We start from the raw sequence: 20,464 nt of genomic DNA on the forward strand, positions 1-20,464 counted from the left end.
CCAACAACACATAAAAAAGGTCATACACCACAACCAAGGTGGGATTCATCCCAAGTTCACAAGGATGGCTCAACATACACAAATCAATCAATGTGATACACCACATAAATAAAAGTCAAAAACCACATGATCATCTCAATAGATGCAGAAAAAGCATTTGAAAAAACTCAACATCGATTCATGATAAAAACTCTCACCAAAGTGGGTAAAGAGGGAACACATCTCACATAATAAAAGCCATTTATGACAAACCCACAGCCAATATAATACTCAATGGTGAAAAGCTGAAAGTCTTCCCGCTAAAATCTGAAACAAGACAAGGATGCCCACCCTCACCACTTCTATTTGACATAGTATTGGGAGTCCTAGCCACAACAGTTAGACAAGAAAAAGAAATAAAAGGTATCCGAATTGGAAGGGAAGAGGTGAAATTGTCACTATATGCAGATGACATGATACTGTATATAGAAAACCCTAAGGACTCCACCCAAAAACTACTAGATCTAATAAATGAATTTAGCCAAGTAGCAGGATATACAAGATTAACATTCAGAAATTGATTGCATTTCTTTACACTAACAATGAAATATCAGAAAGGGAATGTAAAAAAACAATACCTTTTAAAATCACACACACACACACACACATACACAAAATACCTAGGAATAAACCTGACCAAGGAGGTGAAAGACTTATACACTGAGAACTATAAAACATTAATAAACGAAATTAGAGGATTCAAAGAAATGGAAAGATATACCATGCTCTTGGATTGGAAGAATTAATATTGTTAAAATGGCTATGCTACCCAAAGGAATCTACAGATTTAATGCAATCCTTATCAAATTATCCATGACATTTTTCACAAAACTAGAATAATCAAAAAATTTATATGGAACCATATAAACCATATTGCCAAAGCAATCCTGACGGGGGGGAGAAAACAAAGCAGGAGGCATAACTCTCCCAGACTTTAGACAATACTACAAAGCTACAATAAACAAAACAGTGCGGTATTGGTACAAAAATAGACATACAGATCAATGGAACAGAATAGAGAGCCCAGAAATAAACCCACACACCTATAGTCAATTAATCTTCGAAAAAGGAGGCAAGAATATAAAACAGGAAAAAGTCTCTTCAGCAAGTGTTGCTGGGAAAGTTGGACAGCTGCTTGTAAATTTGACGAAGTTAGAACACAACCTCACAGCATGCACAAAAACAAACTCAAAATGGCTTATAGACTTAAACATAAGACATGACAGCATAAAACTCCTAGAAGAGAGCATAGGCAAAACATTTTCTGACATAAATTGTACCAATGTTTTCTTAGATCAGTCTCCCAAGGCAATAGAAATAAAAACAAAAATAAACAAATGGGACCTAATCAAACTTACAAGCTTTTGCACAACAAAGGAATCATTAAAATAAAAATGAAAGCAAAAAGACAACCTAGGAAATGGGAGAAAACATTTGCAAATGATGTGACAGACAAGGGCTTAATCTCCAAAATACACAAACAGCTCATACAACTCAACAACAAAAAAAACCCAACCCAACTGAAAGATAGGCAGAAGACCTTAACAGACATTTCTCCAAAGAAAACATACAGATGGCCAATAGGCACGTGAAAAGATGCTCAATATCACTAATTATTAGAGAAATGCAAATTAAAACTATGATGAGGTATCACCTCACACCAGTCAGAATGGCCATCATCAAAAAGCCTACAAATAACAAACGCTGGAGAGGGTATGGAGAAAAGGTATACCTCTTATACTGTTGGTGGGAACGTAAGTTGGTACAGCCACTATGGAAAACAGTATGGCAGTTACTCAAAAAACTAAAAGTAGAATTACCATATGACTAGCAATCCTACTCCTGGGCATATTCCTGGACAAAATCATAATTCAAAAAGATACATGCACCCCTATGTTAATAGCACCACTATTCACAATAGCCAAAACATGGAAACAACCTAAATGTCCATTGACAGATGAATGGATAAAGAAGATATGGTACATATATATAATGGAATACTACTAAGCCATAAAAAGAATGAAATAATGCCATTTGCAGCAACATGGATGCAACTAGACATTATTATACTAAGTGAAGTATGTCAGAAAGAGAAAGACAAATACCATATGATATCACTTATATGTGGAATCTAAAATATGGCACAAATGAACTTATCTACAAAACAGAAATAGACCTACAGACAGAGATCAGACTTGCGGTTGCCAAGGGGGCGGTCGGGTTGGGGGAGAGAGATGGACTGGGAGTTTGGGATTGGTAGATGCAAACTATTACATTTAGAATGGATAAACACCAAGGTCCTACTGTATAGCACAGGGAACTATAACCAATCTCCTGGGATAAACCAAAATGGAAAGGAATATATAGGATTATTCCATAAACAAGGTTAAAAAATAAAAAAACAAAAAAAGAATACTTTCAAAACAGATTTTACTTCCAAGTGGATTAAAGAGTTAAATATTTTTAAAAATCTATTTAAAAAAAGAAAATACAGGTGAATATTTTCTAAATCTTAGGATAAACAAGGATTTTCTAGGCATAAGAGAGATAAAAGACATCTTCTATGGAGGTAAAAAATGCTAGATTTGACCACAAATGTTACATATTTCTGCACGTCAAAAATTATCATAAAAATTAAAAAGGCAAACCTCAAACTGGAAAAAAACTTATAATAACTATGACAAAGGACTGACAACCATTATTGAGTAAAATATTTAAATATCTGCAAGATAAAGACTAATACTCCAAATGAAAATTGGTCCAAGCTCATATACAATTCACAAAAAAATATACATGTTGGCTATATATTTTATGAGTTCAGCTTCACTAGATAAAAAAAAAACTTTTTCCTATCATATTTATTTGTTTTTAATAGTAATACTTAGATTTATCAATGGTTTAATGAAATAATAATCCTTATATTAGACTCCCTAATGGGAGTCTAATTTGAAATAACTTTTCTAAATAGGAATATATATACACACATGTGCACTCCTTTGTGTGTGTGTGTGTATATATATTTAATATATACAGCACACACACACACACACACACACACACACACACAAAGTACATTTGTCAAGAGTATATATAGGGACTTCCCTTGTGGTGCAGTGGTTAAGAAACTGCCTGCCAATGCAGGGGTCACGGATTCAAGCCCTGGTCTGGGAAGATCCCACATGCTGCAGAGCACCTAAGCCCGTGTGCCACAACAACTGAGCCTGCACTCTAGAGCCCGCAAGCCACAACTACTCAGCTTGTGCACAACTACTGAAGCCTGCGTGCCTAGAGCCCATGCTCCACAACAGAAGCCACCACAATGAGAAGCCCTTGCACTGCAACGAAAAGGAGGCCCTGCTCGCTGCAACTAGAGAAAGCCTGTGTGCTGCAACCAAGACCCAATGCAGCCAAAAATAAATAAATTAATTTAATTAATATAAAAATGAGTATATATAAACTTGAAAAATATTCATAACTTCTGATGCAGTAATTCATGCTCAGACAGCTATTCTAAGAAAAAAGCTAGATATACTAAGATTTATAGCCAAGAGTATTCATTGCAATATTAGGCATAACAGCATAAAATTAAAAACAATGTTCCTATAGAAATCAGTTGTATTTCTTTACAATAGTAATGAAATATCAGAAAGGGAATGTAAAAAAAAAAAAAAAAACCTTTCAAAATCGTGCCCCCCAAAATAAAATACTTAGGAATAAACTGGACCAAGGAGGTGAAAGACATCTGCTGAGAACTATAAAACATTAATAAAGGAAACTGAAGATGATTCAAAGAAATGGAAAGATATACAATGCTCTTGGATTGTAAGAACAAATATTGTTAAAATGGACATACTACCCATGCAGATTTAATGTGATCCCTATCAAATTACCCATGACATTTTTCACAGAACTAGAACAAATCCTAAAATTTATATGGAACCATAAAATCAAAGCAATCTTGAATTGCCAAAAGCAATCTTGAAGAAAAAGAACAAAGCAGCAGTCATAACCCTCCTAGACTTCAGACAATACTACAAAGCTACAGTAATCAAAACAGCATGGTATTAGAACAAAAACAGACTTAGGGGTCAATGGAACAGAATAGAGAGCCCAGAAATAAACCCAAACACCTACAGTCAATTAATCTTTGACAAAGGAGGCAAGAATATAAAACAGGAAAAAGACAGTCTCTTCAGCAAGTGCTGTTGGTAAAGTTGGACAGCCACATGTAAATCTGATGAAGTTAGAACACACCCTCTCACCAAATACAAAAATAAACTCAAAATGACTTAAAGACTTAAACATAAGACATGACACCACAAAACTCCTAGAAGAGAGCATAGGCAACAATTCTCTGACATAAATTGTACCAGTGTTTTCTTGTGTCAGTCTCCCAAGGCCATAGAAATAAAAACAAAAATAAACAAATGGGACCTAATCAAATTTATAAGCTTTTGCACAACAAAGGTAACCATAAAAAAAACAAAAAGACAACCTATGGAATGGGAGAAAATATTTCCAAGTGATGCAACTGACAAAGGCTTAATTTCCAAAATATACAAACAGCTCATACAACTCAACAACAAAAAACAAACAACCCAATTGAAAAATGGGCAGAACACCTAAATAGACATTTCTCCAAAGAAGAAATACAAATGGCCAGTAGGCACATGAAAAGATTCTCAACATCACTAATTATTAGAGAAATGCAAGTCAAAAGTACATGAGGTACCACCTCACACCGGTCAGAACGGCCATCATTAAAAACTCTACAAATAATAAATGATGGACAGGATGCTGAGAAAAGGGAACACTTCTACACTGTTCGTGGGAATGTAAGTTGGTACAGCCACTGTAGAAAACAGTATGCTGGTTCCTCAGAAAACTAAAAGTAGAATTACCATATGATCCAGCAATCCCTCTCCTGGGCATATTCCCAGACAAGACTTTAATCCAAAAAGATACACACACCCCCATGTTCACAGCACCACTATTCACAATAGCCAAGACACGAAACAACCTAAATGTCCATCGACAGATGAATGGATAAAGAAGATGTGGTACATATATACAATGGAATACTACTCAGCCAAAATGAAATAATGCAATTTCCAGCAACATGGATGCAGCTAGAGATTATCATACTAAGTGAAGTCAGAGAAAGGCAGATACCGTATGATATCACTTATATGTGGAATCTAAAATATGACACAAATGAACCCATCTTTGAAACAGAAAGAGACTCACAGACATAGAGAACAGACTTGTGGCTGCCAAGGGGGAGGGGGTTGGGGAAGGGATGGAGTGGGAGGTTGGGGTTAGCAGATATAAGGTATTATATGTGGAATGGATAAACAACAAGGTCCTACTGTACAGCACAGAGAACTATATTCCGTATCCTACAATAAACTATAATGGAAAAGAATATAAAAAAGAATGTATATATATGTATAACTGAATCACTTTGCTGTACAGCAGAAATTAACACACTGTAACTGAAATGAAAACTACACTAGAAGGAATCAATAGCAGAATAACTGAGGCAGAAGAACAGATAAGTGACCTGGAAGACACAATGGTGGAACTCACTGCTGCGGAAGAGAATAAAGAACAAAGAATGAAAAGAAATGAAGACAGCCTAAGAGACCTCTGGGACAACATTAAATGCAACAACATTCGCATAATAGGGGTCCCAGAAGGAGAAGACAGAGAGAAAGAACCTGAGAAAATATTTGAAGAGATTATAGTCAAAAACTTCCATAACATGGGAAAGGAAATAGCCACAAGTCCAGGAAGCACACTGAGTCCCATACAGGATAAACCCAAGGAGAAACACACCAAGACACATAGTAATCAAATTGGCAAAAATTAAAGACAAAGAAAAATTATTGAAAGCAGCAAGGGAAAAACGACAAATAACATACAAGGGAATTCCCATAAGGTTAACAGCTGATTTCTCAGCAGAAACTCTACAAGCCAGAAGGGAGTGGCATGATATACCTAAAGTGATGAAAGGGAAGAAACTACAACCAAGACTACTCTACCCGGCAAGAATCTCATTCAGATTCGATGGAGAAATCAAAAGCGTTACAGACAAGCAAAAGCTAAGAGAATTCAGTACCACCAAACCAGCTCTACAACAAATGCTAAAAGAACTTCTCTAAGTGGGAAACACAAGAGAAGAAAAGGACCTACAAAAACAAACCCAAAACAATTAAGAAAATGGTCATAGGAACATACATATTGATAATTACCTTAAACGTGAATGGATTAAATGCTCCAACCAAAAGACACAGGCTTGCTGAATGGATACAAAAACAAGACCCATATATATGCTGTCTACAAGAGACCCACTTCAGACCTAGGGACACATACAGACTGAAAGTGAGGGATGGAAAAAGATATTCCATGCAAATGGAAATCAAAAGAAGGCTTGAGCAGCTATACTCGTATCAGATAAAAAAAACTTTACAGAATGTTACAAGAGACAAGAAAGGACACTCCATAATGATTAAGGGATCAATCCAAGAAGAAGATATAACAATTATAAATATATATGCACCCAACATAGGAGCACCTCAATAGATAAGGCAACTGCTAACAGCTATAAAAGAGGAAATTGACAGTAATGCAATAATAGTGGGGGACTTTAACACCTATGGACAGATCATCACTTACACCAATGGACAGATTATCCAAAATGAAAATAAATAAGGAAACAGAAACTTTAAATGACACAATAGACCAGATAGATTTGATATTTATAGGACGTTCCATCCAAAAACAGCAGATTACACCTTCTCCTCAAGGGATCACAGAACATTCTCCAGGATAGATCAAATCTTGGGTCACAACTCAAGCCTCAGTAAATTTGAGAAAATTGAAGTCATATCAAGCATATGTTCTGACCACAATGCTATGAGATTAGACATGAATTACAGGGAAAAAAACACAAACACATGGAGGCTAAAAATACGTTACTAAATAACCAAGACATCACTGAAGAAATCAAAGAGGAAATCAAAAACTACCTAGAGACAAATGACAATGAAAACACGATGATCCAAAACCTATGGGATACAGCAAAAGCAGTTCTAAGAGGGAATTTAATAGCTATACAAGCCTACCTCAAGAAACAAGAAAAATCTCAAGTAAACAATCTAACATTACACCTAAAGGAACCAGAGAAAGAAGAACAAACAAAACCCAAAGTTAGAAGAAGGAAAGAAATCATAAAGACCAGAGCAGAAATAAATGAAATAGAAACAAAGAAAACAAAAGCAAAGATCAATAAAACTAAAAGCTGGTTCTTTGAGAAGATAAACAAAATTGATAAACCATTAGTCAGACTCATCAAGAAAAAGAGGGAGAGGACTCAAATCAATAAAATTAGAAATGAAAAAGGAGAAGTTACAACAGACACCACAGAAATACAAAGCATCCTAAGAGACTACTACAAGCAACTCTATGCCAATAAAATGGACAACCTGGAAGAAATGGACAAATTCTTAGAAAGGTATAACTTTCCAATACTGAACCCAGAATAAACAGAAAATATGAACAGACCATTCACAAGTAATGAAATTGAAACTGTGATTAAAAATCTTCCAACAAACAAAAGTCCAGGACCAGATGGCTTCACAGGTGAATTCTATCAAACATTTAGAGGAGAGCTAACACCCACTCTTCTCAAACTCTTCCAAAAAACTGCAGAGGAAGGAACACTCCCAAACTCATTCTATGAGGCCACCATCACCCTGATACCAAAACAAAGATACTACAAAAAAAGAAAATTACAGACCAATATCACTGATGAATATAGATGCAAAAATCCTCAACAAAATACCAGCAAACAGAATCCAACAACACATTAATAGGATCATACACCATCAAGTGGGATTTATCCCAGGGATGCAAGGATTCTTCAATATATGCAAATCAATCGATGTGATACACCATATTAACAAATTGAAGAATAAAAACCATATGATCTCAATAGATGCAGAAAAAGCTTATGACAAAATTCAACACCCATTTATGATAAAAACACTCCAGAAAGTGGGCATAGAGGGAACCTACCTCAACATAATAAAGGCCATATACGACAAACCCACAGCAAACATCATTCTCAATGGTGAAAAACTGAAAGCATTTACTCTAAGATCAGGAACAAGACAAGGATATCCACTCTCACCACTATTATTCAACATAGTTTTGGAAGTCCTAGCCACAGCAATCAGAGAAGAAAAAGTAAGAAAAGGAATACAAATTGGAAATGAAAAAGTAAAACTGTCACTCCTTGCAGATGACATGATACTATACATAGAGAATCCTAAAAATGCCACCAGAAAACTACTAGAGTTAATCAATGAATTTGGTTAAGTTGCAGGATACAAAATTAATGCACAGAAATCTCTTGCATTCCTATACACTAATGATGAAAAAGCTGAAAGAGAAATTATGGAAACACTCTCATTTACCATTGCAACAGAAAGAATAAAATACCTAGGAATAAACCTACCTAGGGAGACAAAAGACCTGTATGCAGAAAACTATAAGACACTGATGAAAGAAATTAAAGATGATACCAACAGATGGAGAGATATACCATGTTCTTGGATTGGAAGAATCAATATTGTGAAAATGACTATACTACCCAAAGCAATCTACAGATTCAATGCAATCCCTATCAAATTACCAATGGCATTTTTTATGGAACTGGAACAAATAATCTTAAAATTTGTATGGAGACACAAAAGACCCCGAACAGCCAAAGCAGTCTTGAAGTAAAAAAACGGAGCTGTAAGAATCAGACTCCCTGACTTCAGACTATACCACAAAGCTACAGTAATCAAGACAATATGGTACTGGCACAAAAACAGAAACATAAATCAATGGAACAAGATAGAAAGCCCAGAGGTAAACCCACGCACCTATTGTTAACTAATCTATGACAAAGGAGACAAAGATATACAATAGAGAAAAGACAGTCTCTTCAATAAGTGGTGCTGGGAAAACTGGACAGCTACATGTAAAAGAATGAAGTTAGAACACTCCCTAACACCATACACAAAAATAAAGTCAAAATGGATTGGAGACCTAAATGTAAGACAGGACACTATAAAACTCTTAGAGGAAAACATAGGAAGAACACTCTTTGACATAAATCACAGCAAGATCTTTTTTGATCCACCTCCTAGAGTAATGGAAATAAAAACAAAAATAAACAAATGGGACCTAGTAAAACTTCAAAGCTTTTGCACAGCTAAGGAAACCATAAACAAGACAAAAAGCCAACCCTCAGAATGGGAGAAAATATTTGCAGACGAATCAACAGACAAAGGATTAATCTCCAAAATATATAAACAGCTCATGCAGCTCAATATTAAAGAAACAAACAACCCAATCCAAAAATGGGCAGAAGACCTAAATAGACATTTCTCCAAAGAAGACATACAGATGACCAAGAAGCACATGAAAAGCTGCTCAACATCGCTAATTATTAGAGAAATGCAAATCAAAACTACAATGAGGTATCACCTCACACCAGTTAGAATGGGCATCATCAGAAAATCTACAAACAACAAATGCTGGAGAGGGTGTGGAGAAAAGGGAACGCTCTTGCACTGTTGGTGGGAATGTAAATTGATACAGCCACTATGGAGAAAAGTATGGAGGTTCCTTAAAAAACTAAAAATAGAATTACCATATGACCCAGCAATCCCACTACTGGGCATATACCCAGAGAAAACCATAATTCAAAAAGACACATGCACCCCAATGTTCACTGCAGCACTATTTACAATAGCCAGATCACGGAAGCAACCTAAATGCCCATTGACAGACGAATGGATAAAGAAGATGTGGTATATATATACAATGGAATATTACTCAGCCATAAAAAGGAACGAAATTGAGTCATTTGTTGAGACGTGGATGGATCTAGAGACTGTCAGAGAGAGTGAAGTCAGAAAGAGAAAAACAAATATCGTATATTAACGCATGTATGTGGAACCTAGAAAAATGATACAGATGAACCGGTTTGCAGGGCAGAAGTTGAGACACAGATGTAGAGAACAAACGTATGGAAACCAAGGGGGGAAAACCGCGGTGGGTGGTGTGCTGAATTGGGTGATTGGGATTGACATGTATACACTGATGTGTATAAAATTGATGACTAATAAGAACCTGCAGTATAAAAAAAACAAACAAACCAAAAAAACAACTAATACTAAACTCTCTTTGGGTTATTTGTATGGAAATATGTTAATATAACTATTTCAGACATTACATGAAATTTCTAAAAGTCTTATATGTTCTGGTATAATGCTATAAGTCATAATTCTAGTTATTACTTTAAAATGTATATCTCAGAAATAACTAAATTTCCTTGTCAACTGCATTATTATGAACTTTCATCAAATCTTTAACCGTGGTCATTTTTAAGTCTTTTGTCATTTACAGACAGTTCTGGGTGTACTCTGATGCTTTTGCAAAAATGTTCCTATAAAAGGGTTTCATCTTCAAGGAATTCATGGAAAAGACTCTGACAAGTACAGGTTTCTGGTAACTGACTATACTGCTGAACTGAATGAATGAGCATTTTCAGAACTCTAATGGAAAACTGATGAATTCATAAAAGTGCTAACAAGAGATCAAGATGAAAAATAAATTAATTACATGGGACTGAGTGAACTGATGAGGATGATTATAATTTTTGTGACTTTGTTTGAATTTAAAAAAAAAAAGACCCAACACAGCCATAAATAAATAAATATTAAAAGAAAAAAAACTCACTGGATTTTCCAACTTGAATATTGGGATTGCAATAAAAACATATCAAAATAAAAAAAAAAGAAATTAACACATTGTAAACCAACTATATTTCAATTAAAAAATGGGAAAAATATTAAAAACAATGTTCCAAGCTTTATGATAGAGTATGATGCAAACATTATTTTTGAAGATTAATGACACGAGAAAAAATTCATCATATCGTATTAAGTGAAAAAGGCTGTTTATTAAACTGCATTTATTGCATAATCCCTGGTTTTGTAATCATGACTTCTATGTCTTCTTCTACGTCAGCTGCTAAAAATGTGAACAGATGGAGCTTGGACCATATGCCATGGAAGGTCCACCACAGTGAGCCTCTCTCTTCAGGCTTGATGGTTCTAGTGTCATGATTCCATCAACTGAATATTCATGTAGCAACGGCTCTCACATGTTTCCTGGGGGAGGCTGCCTAAGAATCACCTTGAGATATAGTTTATAAAAACAAAAAACAGATTTCTCAGTCTCATCCACAGAGATTCCAATTCATAAGGTCTGGGATGAAGCCCTGGAATCTGTTTCCGAAGGTGTCCTGGTGATCCTGACCCGCAGACAGACCCAGGAACCACAGCTCTCTAGTTCACAATTTTCCAAGGTTTTGAAAAGTACACTGAATGCCTTTTAGAAGTAAGCTTCTAGATGTCACTTCTCCTAATCCTCGGGTACCGCTGCCCTTTGTCAGGTAGACGATGTAATGAGTGGATGAGAGGCCAACCTACGGCGTCTCGCCGAGCTGACTGATGCTGCCAATGCCACACTCAACCTGGCCGGTACCGCCCCCCCTCCCTCAGAATCCTTGCTCCAAGTCCTGCCTCCTCTTGGGCTTCTGAAATGCCAGCCGCTCCCCCTCCACGGGCCCCTTCCATCAACTTCTAACTCTGCTGAGGCCATGCTCATCAACCAAACCTCCGGAATGCCTGTGACCAGGGCACGATTCCTCGCCTTCAGTGCCCAGCTGCTGAGAGTTTTCTATATTTGACGCTTCACCTCCCACTCATTCCTCAACCCTCTGCCACCTGGCTTCCATCACCACCACCTACTGACTCTTACCAAGGTCACCCTGGCTCCTGGCGGCTAATCCACTGGTTCCGTTTCCCCAAGGCAGCTGATGCTGCTGACCGCCCCGCCCTCTTTCCCTGGCTTTTGTAGGGGTCGTCTTCTGTTTCACCTGTCTAGTGCCCATTTCCCCTACTTGATAGCCGTGCCCTGAGAAGCTGCCTCTCCCCACCCTTAGTCCGTGAGGTTTGGGGGCTGACCACCCCACTCCAGGCACGGGTACTTCATTCCCCTGGCTCGAGAGATTGGTGCAAGGATGGACAGACGGCCAAAGTTGAGCCAATAAAACTCAAACCTGAGACTTTCTGTGAAAACTATGGGGAAAGGGGTTCTCTTTTTTCCTACTGGGGTTGCTGAGCCGGCAGAATGTGAGTCTGGAATTAGAGAGGGTCTGCCCACCCCACGAGGAACTGCCTGAGAAGGAAGCCAGCATGGGGAAGGCAGCAGAGCTGAGACAGCGAGTCCTGATGGCACCACGTGGGGTCCTAGGCCAGGCCTGAAGCCAGCACAGCCTGGTTCAAACAGTTTTGTGAGAAAAGGTATACCCTTTTTTTTTTTTAATAGATTTTATTTTTTAGAGCGGTTTTACGTTCACAGCAAAATTGAGTGGAAAATACAGAGGTTTCCCACACACCCCCTGCCTTGACATATGCATCGACTCCCCCATCATCAACATCCCCCAATAGAGTGGTGCGCTTATTACAACTGATGAACCCACCCTGACACAGCATTATCACCAAGAGTCCACAGTTTACATTAGGGTTCACTCTTGGTGATGTACATTCTATGGGCTAAGGTATACCTTTTTACTTAAGATTTTTTTAGTTGAATTGCTGTCACTTGCAAGCAAAACAGCCCTAAGATGGCTCTGAACCATCATCCTCCCCTGGCATTACTCCACCTACCTGGTGACATTTCCCCCAGCGTCTCCACAAGCTCCTCTTCCTCTCATTCCAGACCCATATGTCTGACCCCTCACGGACTCTACACCTGGGTGTCCACTTACGCACAGGCTTAAATCTAAACTCGTAAGTATGCCCTTACTCTTCCTCCTCTTGTGTCCCCATCTCAGCGGATAGCTCAACCACCTACCCGGTTACCCAAACCTGGGCCTCATCATTGACACTTTCTCACTTTCCCTTCCCCGTCTCCTTGGGGCAGCGAATTCTGGCTCATTCCATAGGGTTCAGCTTTTAGGTTGTATCCTCAGGGAGGCCTTTTCCAACATCCAAACCTGCAGGAAGAGTCCCTCCTATGCTCCCATCCCAAACTGTGCTTTAGTGTCACAGCTCTTGTCACCCAGAGCCCTCACAGTTTGATTCTTCTCCATAGTCTGTGATAGCTGGACCCATCCCTGAAATCAATAGTATTTGAGTAAAGAAACACTAGGCTGTGTAGGTATGATCTTATATATTGTATATTGTAAATAAAGTCTATTGTTTGGTGAAAATTAAATATTTCAGTATTTCGGCGAGATCTGTAAAAGGTATGGTACTTGACACACACTACTATGATTTTCAGGGGTCCAGCACTTGAATGGGGGTGAGAACCACTCAATTGGACCCACAGTGTTTCCCTAAAGGAGCATTTTAAGATTATTTTTGATGTGGACCATTTAGTTTTGAAGCCTTTACTGAATTTATTACAATATTGCTTCTGTTTTATGTTTTGTTTTTTTGGCCCCAAGGCATGTGGGATCTTAGCTCCCTGACCAGGGATCGAACCCGCACCCCCTGCATTGGAAGGTGAAGTCTTAACCACTGGACCACCAACCAGACTGCCTCCTAGTGAGTGCCTTCACTTCTCTTTAATAACTGAGTCTAGAGCCTACCAAAGGAATGGAGCAGAGCTTTGTCCTTAATCAAAATCTATTTCCCCCCATTTTTGAAAACTGGGACATTTGTCTGCTTCCAATTTTCTGATACTTTGCATATTCTTCATAATTTCTTACAAATCACCAAACACAGTTCTTAGAGCACAACTGCAAGTTCGTCCTATAAGGGCCTCCCATCTATCTATCCATCCGGGTATTTACTCGGTCTTGCCTGTGCCAGGCCCTGAAGAGCTCCTCGCAGTCTGAGTTTGAGTTCCTATCAAACATGGCTGGGCTCCCTTTACCATCCCTGGAGCATTTTCTTTGAGAGAAAAGGAGGAAGCAAACTAATAGCTGAGTAGTTCTGCTTTCTGTTAATGTTATAGCAAGAGTTCCAAGCAGTGAGCCTATCACTTCCTGATTCTTTTTCTTGTTCTAATCATACCTAAAAAGGCTTTTTTATTGTCTGAGGCATTTTTGCCCTCTCAGCCCACTCACTCCAGCTTCTTAGTGCTTTGTACTGTCCATAAACCTTGTTTTCACCCTTGTGTGTAGAACCCCTGCTCCCTTTTCCCCTATTAATGCTATATTTAATATTTAAAGTTTTAAAACATAATTACTTTTTCAAGCATTTTATAGGAAAACATACCTTGATTTTACTAACTTGAGTGTTATGAAGAATGTACATTTATACACTGACAAGACCATACAAGGGAACAAGCGTAGGGATGGTGTGATGGCTATTTGTACTCCTTTGTTCTCGGGTCTACTCCTTAGTTCCTTCTGTCCTTGTGTTCTTTCAGCTTACTCCCACTTTTTTTTCATTTGTTTTCTTTCTGGCATCCATTTTTATTTTAAATTATTGTACACAAATGCAGAAATTACTTGACTAGCACTAACTGCAGAATTTATAGAAAGTAAATAAATCACAGGATGCTTAATACTGAAAGACTGAATTGTTTTATATTTTTTAATCGAGATATAATTCATATACCATAACATTCACACTTTTAAAAGGCACAATTCTGTGGTTTTTAGTATACTCACAGAGTTGTGAAACTAATACCACTATCTAATTTCAGAACATTTTTATCACCCAAAAAGAAACGCTGTACCCATTAGAAATCACTTCCTATTCTTTTTTGCAGTGTGGATATCCAGCTGTCCCACCATCATTTGTTAAAAAGAATATCTACCCCCATTGAATTGTCTTGGAACCCTTGTAAAAAATTTATCATAGATGTATGGGTTTATTTCTGGACTCTCAATTCTATTCAGTTGATCTATATGTTTATCTTTAGCTAGTATCACACTGTCTTGTTTACTGTAACTTTGTGGTATGTTTTGAAATCAGAAGTATGAGAAATGCAATTTTTTTTTCAAGATTGTTTTGGCTATTCTGGATCCCTTACACTTCCATGTGAATTTTAGGATCAGCTTGTCAATTTCTGTAAAGAAGAAAACTGGGATTTTGCTAGGGATTGCCGTGAATCTGCAGGTCACTTTGAGTACTACTGCCATTCTAAAAATATTAAGTTTTCCAATCCATGAACATGGAATGTCTTTCTTTTTTTTTTTAAGGCTTTCTTTAATTTCTTTCAACAAAGTTTTATAGTTTTCAGCGCATAAGTTTTATATTACTTTTGTTAAATTTATTCCTAGGTATTTTATTTTTTAAGGTGCTATTATAAATGGAATTTTCTTAATTTCATTTTCAGATTGTTCATTGCTAGTGTATAGAAATATAATTGATTCTGTATATTAATCTTATATCCTGACATCTTGCTGAACTTGTTAGTTTTAAGAGTTTTTTAAGGCTTTTCCTAAATCTTTAGGATTTTTCTATATACAGGATCATGTCCTCTGTGAATAGAGATGGTTTTACTTCTTCCTTTCCAATCTACATGCCTTCTGTTTCTTTTTCTTGCCTAATTTCCTTGGTCTCTACCCTTTAAAAGCCTATATAGCTTCCTGAGTGACTTCCTTTTTTTTTTTCCTTATTAGGATAAATTTTTTGAGAGAACAGGACAGGGTGTAGGAGGAAGAGAGAAAGTAGAGCTCTTAAAAATCAGAAGTTGTGGGCTTCCCTGGTGGCACAGTGGTTGAGAGTCCACCTGCAGATGCAGGGGACACGGGTTCATGCCCCGGTCCGGGAGGATCCCACATACCGCGGAGCGGCTGTGCCTGTGAGCCATGGCCGCTGAGCCTGTGCTCCGCAACGGGAGAGGCCACACAGTGAGAGGCCTGCATACCGTCAAAAAAAAAAAAAAATCAGAAGTTGCAGTTGTGTGGTTTGAATGGATTTTTGGTGAACCTCACATCCTCTCCGTGGAAATGTCTTCCTTCATAGCACCTGGGCCCAGGGACTTTCTGGGGGAATCTCTGAAATCTGTTTTCCTCAGGTTTTGGACATAAGCCTGGCTGAACCCAATATCCAGCCTTCCTTGGCTGTTAAAGAGTCTACCATGACATGGCCACTTCCCCCGTGCCCATCTCTTCTCCTTCTCTGGTCAGTTCTTTCCTGCTGGTCAGAGGCAGAGCACCAACAGTTCCTCCCATTGCATCCTCTGTCTTCTGAGAAATAAAACTGTCAACGAAACAATAGGCTGTTTGTTTCTACCTCCAAAAGACTTTGACAAACATCTCCTGAAGTTCTGGGCCAGCTTTGTGACCCATGTGAGGAGAGTCCACCAAGACTCTCCTTCTATCCATCCTCCTCCTCACACTTGAGTCCTTCATGGTGATCTTCCATGCAGGAATGAGCACAACTTCTTGACACTCAGGTTCTCCATCCACCCCATTTAGGAGACCTCTTCATTAGAACACGGCACACACTTAATTTCTTCACTCTTGGTGAATGTCCTGGCTCACCATGTTTCAGTGGGGCTCTTAGTTCATTCCAGTTATGGGACAAAAGGAAGCAAGAGTAAGGTTTCATCAAGGGTGTGGAATGTACATCAAAGGTCTTGCTGAGTGGCTTTACAAGGAGAGAAGTTTCCCTCCATATCAGTGAAGGTTCTGTGTTACCAGTGACCTCTTGGGATATGCAGGAAGCCAGGTAGATAAGAATCTCTGACTATGCAGATAGGTGCACCCCATAGTCAAGTATGAGCTTCCAGTGCTCACTGGCTAGAAGCAAACCACCCAGGCACTGAGAAAAGACAGCCACGGATGCAGGCATGTTCCAGGACTGTCAGCACCCTGGGCCAACACCTCTGGCCCCCAGTTCCAGTGCAGGACTCTAGAGGGCAGCTGCCCTTTTGTTTGGGGCTTTCCTCCCAGAAGCTACATCTTTTCCTCCTAGCTCCACTCTGAAACCAAACTCCCGTCTCCGGTGCTCACCAACCTTCCTGTCTACCCTGATTTTCTTCTACCCTGTCTACCTCACAGGTCCACTTTTGTGCCTGCTGCCTAACAATAAAGTCACTTTGTCGTTAGGGAAGGTCTCAAGAGCAAGTGACTTCCTGATAAGGTGACTCCTCCCTCACCCTGGTGTTGCACATGGGGCTCCAGTGCCTCCTGAGAAGTAGTTCATTTGGATGGAGTTGCCAGACCTCAAAATCCATCTTTAAACTATGCTTAGCTATTCCACAAAGCTCCCCCCAAATGATGAAACAGAAAAACAGTAAACTGAAAAAAAGATCGATTCATGTTCCTGTGGGTTTGTCTGCCTTTGGCTTGCTTACTATCCAGGCTGTGGGAGCAGAGAGAGTGCCTCATCACATCCGGGTTGACACAGTATCAACCATGGCTCCCTAATCGCACAATAAAGCTCTCCTGGCAAGGACAGATGGGAGGAACTACCCAGGGTGCTGTGAACATGCCACCGCTAATGTCTGAGACTATTATAACAATGCTTACCTTCTTATCCTTTATTTGTTGTATATTTCACACACACACAAAAAAGTCCATCTACCACTCTTGTACCACTTGGTCATAATACTTCATTGTCCCACATACTTAAAAACTGGTTAGTATTACTGAGACCTTAAATGTATTGTGCCTCATCTTTCAAGGTATCAGTTACTGTAATATTTCTATGGTTCATTTTGAGTGTCTTAGGTGACATATTTAATACTGTTTTCAGCTTACTAATAAGCACCAAATAGAGCAATTTAAAATTATTTTCTTCCATCTTCCTTCACATTCAATTTACTGCCTAGAACTATATTTCAATAGAGTATATTTGTTTTACTGAATTCATTCACAGTGTATCTGCAGGCCTATATTTTCTGTAGTGACAACTACTCTATTTGTGGGAACTATTTAGGTCACTGGAAGGGAGAAAAAGAGGTCACTACTTAATAGAAATGGCATGTATCCAAATACCAATGCAGTTTTCTGAACACCTGTTGAACATCAATGATGAAGAGACTGTTACAATTTCCAAAACCCTGGATCAAAACCTTAAATGATTACTTTGTTTCAACTGACACAGTTTAACCCAGGAAAACAAGTCTCCTAACCAAAGAAAGTGAGTCTTAATATGCCAGCTGCTTTAAAAGTAAAACAGCCTCTTCAAAAAGCTATCTGTGACAATGTAAATGATTTCCCATCAAAAATCACTAGGAAGGAGCTACATGACTTGAATGTCAAGGCATGCACCGTAACTGTTTGCTTTTGGAGACACAGCGAGCATGACAATATTTTCAGCTGTCAAGGGTGAGGGAGGAGGGACTGACCCACCTAAGAAATGGAAACTAACGAATAGTAATATGACACTCCCCCTTAGTTCCACTGGGCATCCGCTGGTGCGGCGGCTACACACAGCTAACTTCCTAAGGCACGGTAAAGGGAGGCTGTGCAAGAGCTGAATGAAGGCGGCCTCTCTGCCCTGTCCCCCGAACACTGTGGTGGAGGCGGCGTGCAAGGACCGCAAGGGAAGGGGGAGTGGGCAATACCCTCTACTGTTGCCATTCATTCATTCTTTCTTTCTTTCTTTCATTCATCCAACAAATAGTTATTCGCGGCGCACTGTGCTAGGGGCTTAACTTTCCAACTTTGACTCAATAACACATTCTGTTACCCCACACCTCCGTCCCCATTTCCAGCCGTAGCCCTCACTAGCTCATCAAGAAGGTGCTTATTATAACCTCGCTTTCCCTCCCTTCTCCGGGTTCCCAGGCTAGGGTGACAAGATAATGCCAGCCAGAGAAGTGCCTTTCCAAAAGCAAAGAAGGAGGGCTCGGAGTACGCAGACAGGGGCGGGGGGCGGTTTCGAGGACCCTCCTGGCTGCGTAGGGAGAGCCAGCCCCTACTTTGTCGGCCGCGCCCCGGGTGGGGCTTCGGACACCCGGGCACCGCGCTCAGACAGGGAACCTGAGGTCACGCTGATACTGGAGGAGGAAGCAGCGGAGACGGGGTTCCTCCAAGGGGAAGTGTGCGCTGCAGGAAGCCCGAGGGAGGCGGGAGACTGGTGACAACGAGCACACACGTGGGGAGGACCGCCTCCACCTAGGTGGTGGGGACAGGTTCGCAGGCAGGGGTGAGGAGCGGGCAGGGAAGGTTACCTGATGAACGTGGTCTTGCCCGTGCTGTACTGGCCCACCAGCAAGATCATGGGCTTGTTCTCAAAGTCGGCGTCCTCCAGCGCGGGCGAGTGGAACTCGTGGAAGCGGTACGCCTCCTCCAGCGGCAGCACCTTGCGCAGGTAGAGCGAGCGCAGGCCGCCCGTCACCGTCTGCACCGCGTCCGCGCCGCCCGCTCGTTCGCGCCCGCCCGCCTGCCGCCCCAACCAGCTAAACATCCTGCCGCCGGTCCGCCCGTCCGCACCCCGCGCTCGCCCTCTCAGTGCAGGTCCAGCGAACCGTCCCCACTCCGGACTCGACCCTCCCCAGCTCGCACTGAGCTGCCCAGGCCGCCCTAGCCACCGCCCGAGCTGGCCCCGCCTCGCGCCGTCTCAGCCAATCCCCAGTATCTACGTCACGGGAGCTCGTTCACTATTCAGAAGGACTCTCTCAAGTCCTTCCTCATTGGGCTGCTACCAGCGCGGGTGGAGGGGCCAACCAATGGAGAGGAGGTTCTTAATGAATTATTGATGACGGAGCCCTCTGGAGGACTGGGAGGGGAAGAGGGTGTTTCTCGAAACCACCAGCGCACTCTGGCCAGGTGGCGTCGGCTTCCGGGCAAATCTGAGCTGGTAATAAAAGAGCCTCCGGAGGCTCCTTAGTCTCCGGGGACGTTTACTCATTCCAACCCTGTGGACGTCGATGCTGGGGACAAATGTTCAGAAAGTTCACAGGCAGGTTCTTTCTACCTACTGGCAGGTTATTACACACATTTTATTGGTGAAGAGACCCTGACTCACGGACACAATTGACAATATTTGAAGTAGGGGAAATAGACTTCAATTTACTTGGGTATGTTTCTCCACACTGCCTCCACTAAATTCTGGGTCGATTGAAGACCTTTTGACCTTAGTTTTCTTTATCTGACTTTCTGTAAATTTGAAGATTTAGTTATCCTCATTATTACAAACTCATTGCCACATAGTAACATAAAAAGACTGTTACCTCCTAGCTGTCTCTTTTTCAGGTGAAAAGGATACATCTAAATTGAGATTGGGAGAAATAATCAGCCATCACTTTTGGTGTCCTAGGTTACAGTTTTAAAATGTCTCAGTTGTTTCAGAGCATTTCTCAAGTGTGGTGGAGGGGGGCACCTGCATAAGAATAACCTGGGATACTTGTTAAAAATGCAGATTTCTGGTCATCACCCCAGGCC

At 40.1% G+C, this 20,464-nt stretch overlaps 1 protein-coding gene across 1 annotated transcript in view; it reads right to left on the reverse strand.

The window, feature by feature from the left end:
- EHD4 (EH domain containing 4) overlaps positions 1 to 19,574 on the reverse strand; it is an 85,735-nt gene extending 66,161 nt beyond the window's left edge. Inside the window, exon 1 of the mRNA XM_065871130.1 lies at positions 19,252 to 19,574. Coding sequence (XP_065727202.1) covers positions 19,252 to 19,487 — 236 coding nt within the window. The 5' untranslated portion in view covers positions 19,488 to 19,574. The remainder of the gene's footprint in view (positions 1 to 19,251) is intronic.
- Positions 19,575 to 20,464: the final 890 nt, after the last annotated feature.

Source organism: Phocoena phocoena, chromosome 2 (genome assembly GCF_963924675.1).
Source record: "Phocoena phocoena chromosome 2, mPhoPho1.1, whole genome shotgun sequence".
NCBI lineage: Eukaryota > Metazoa > Chordata > Mammalia > Artiodactyla > Phocoenidae > Phocoena > Phocoena phocoena.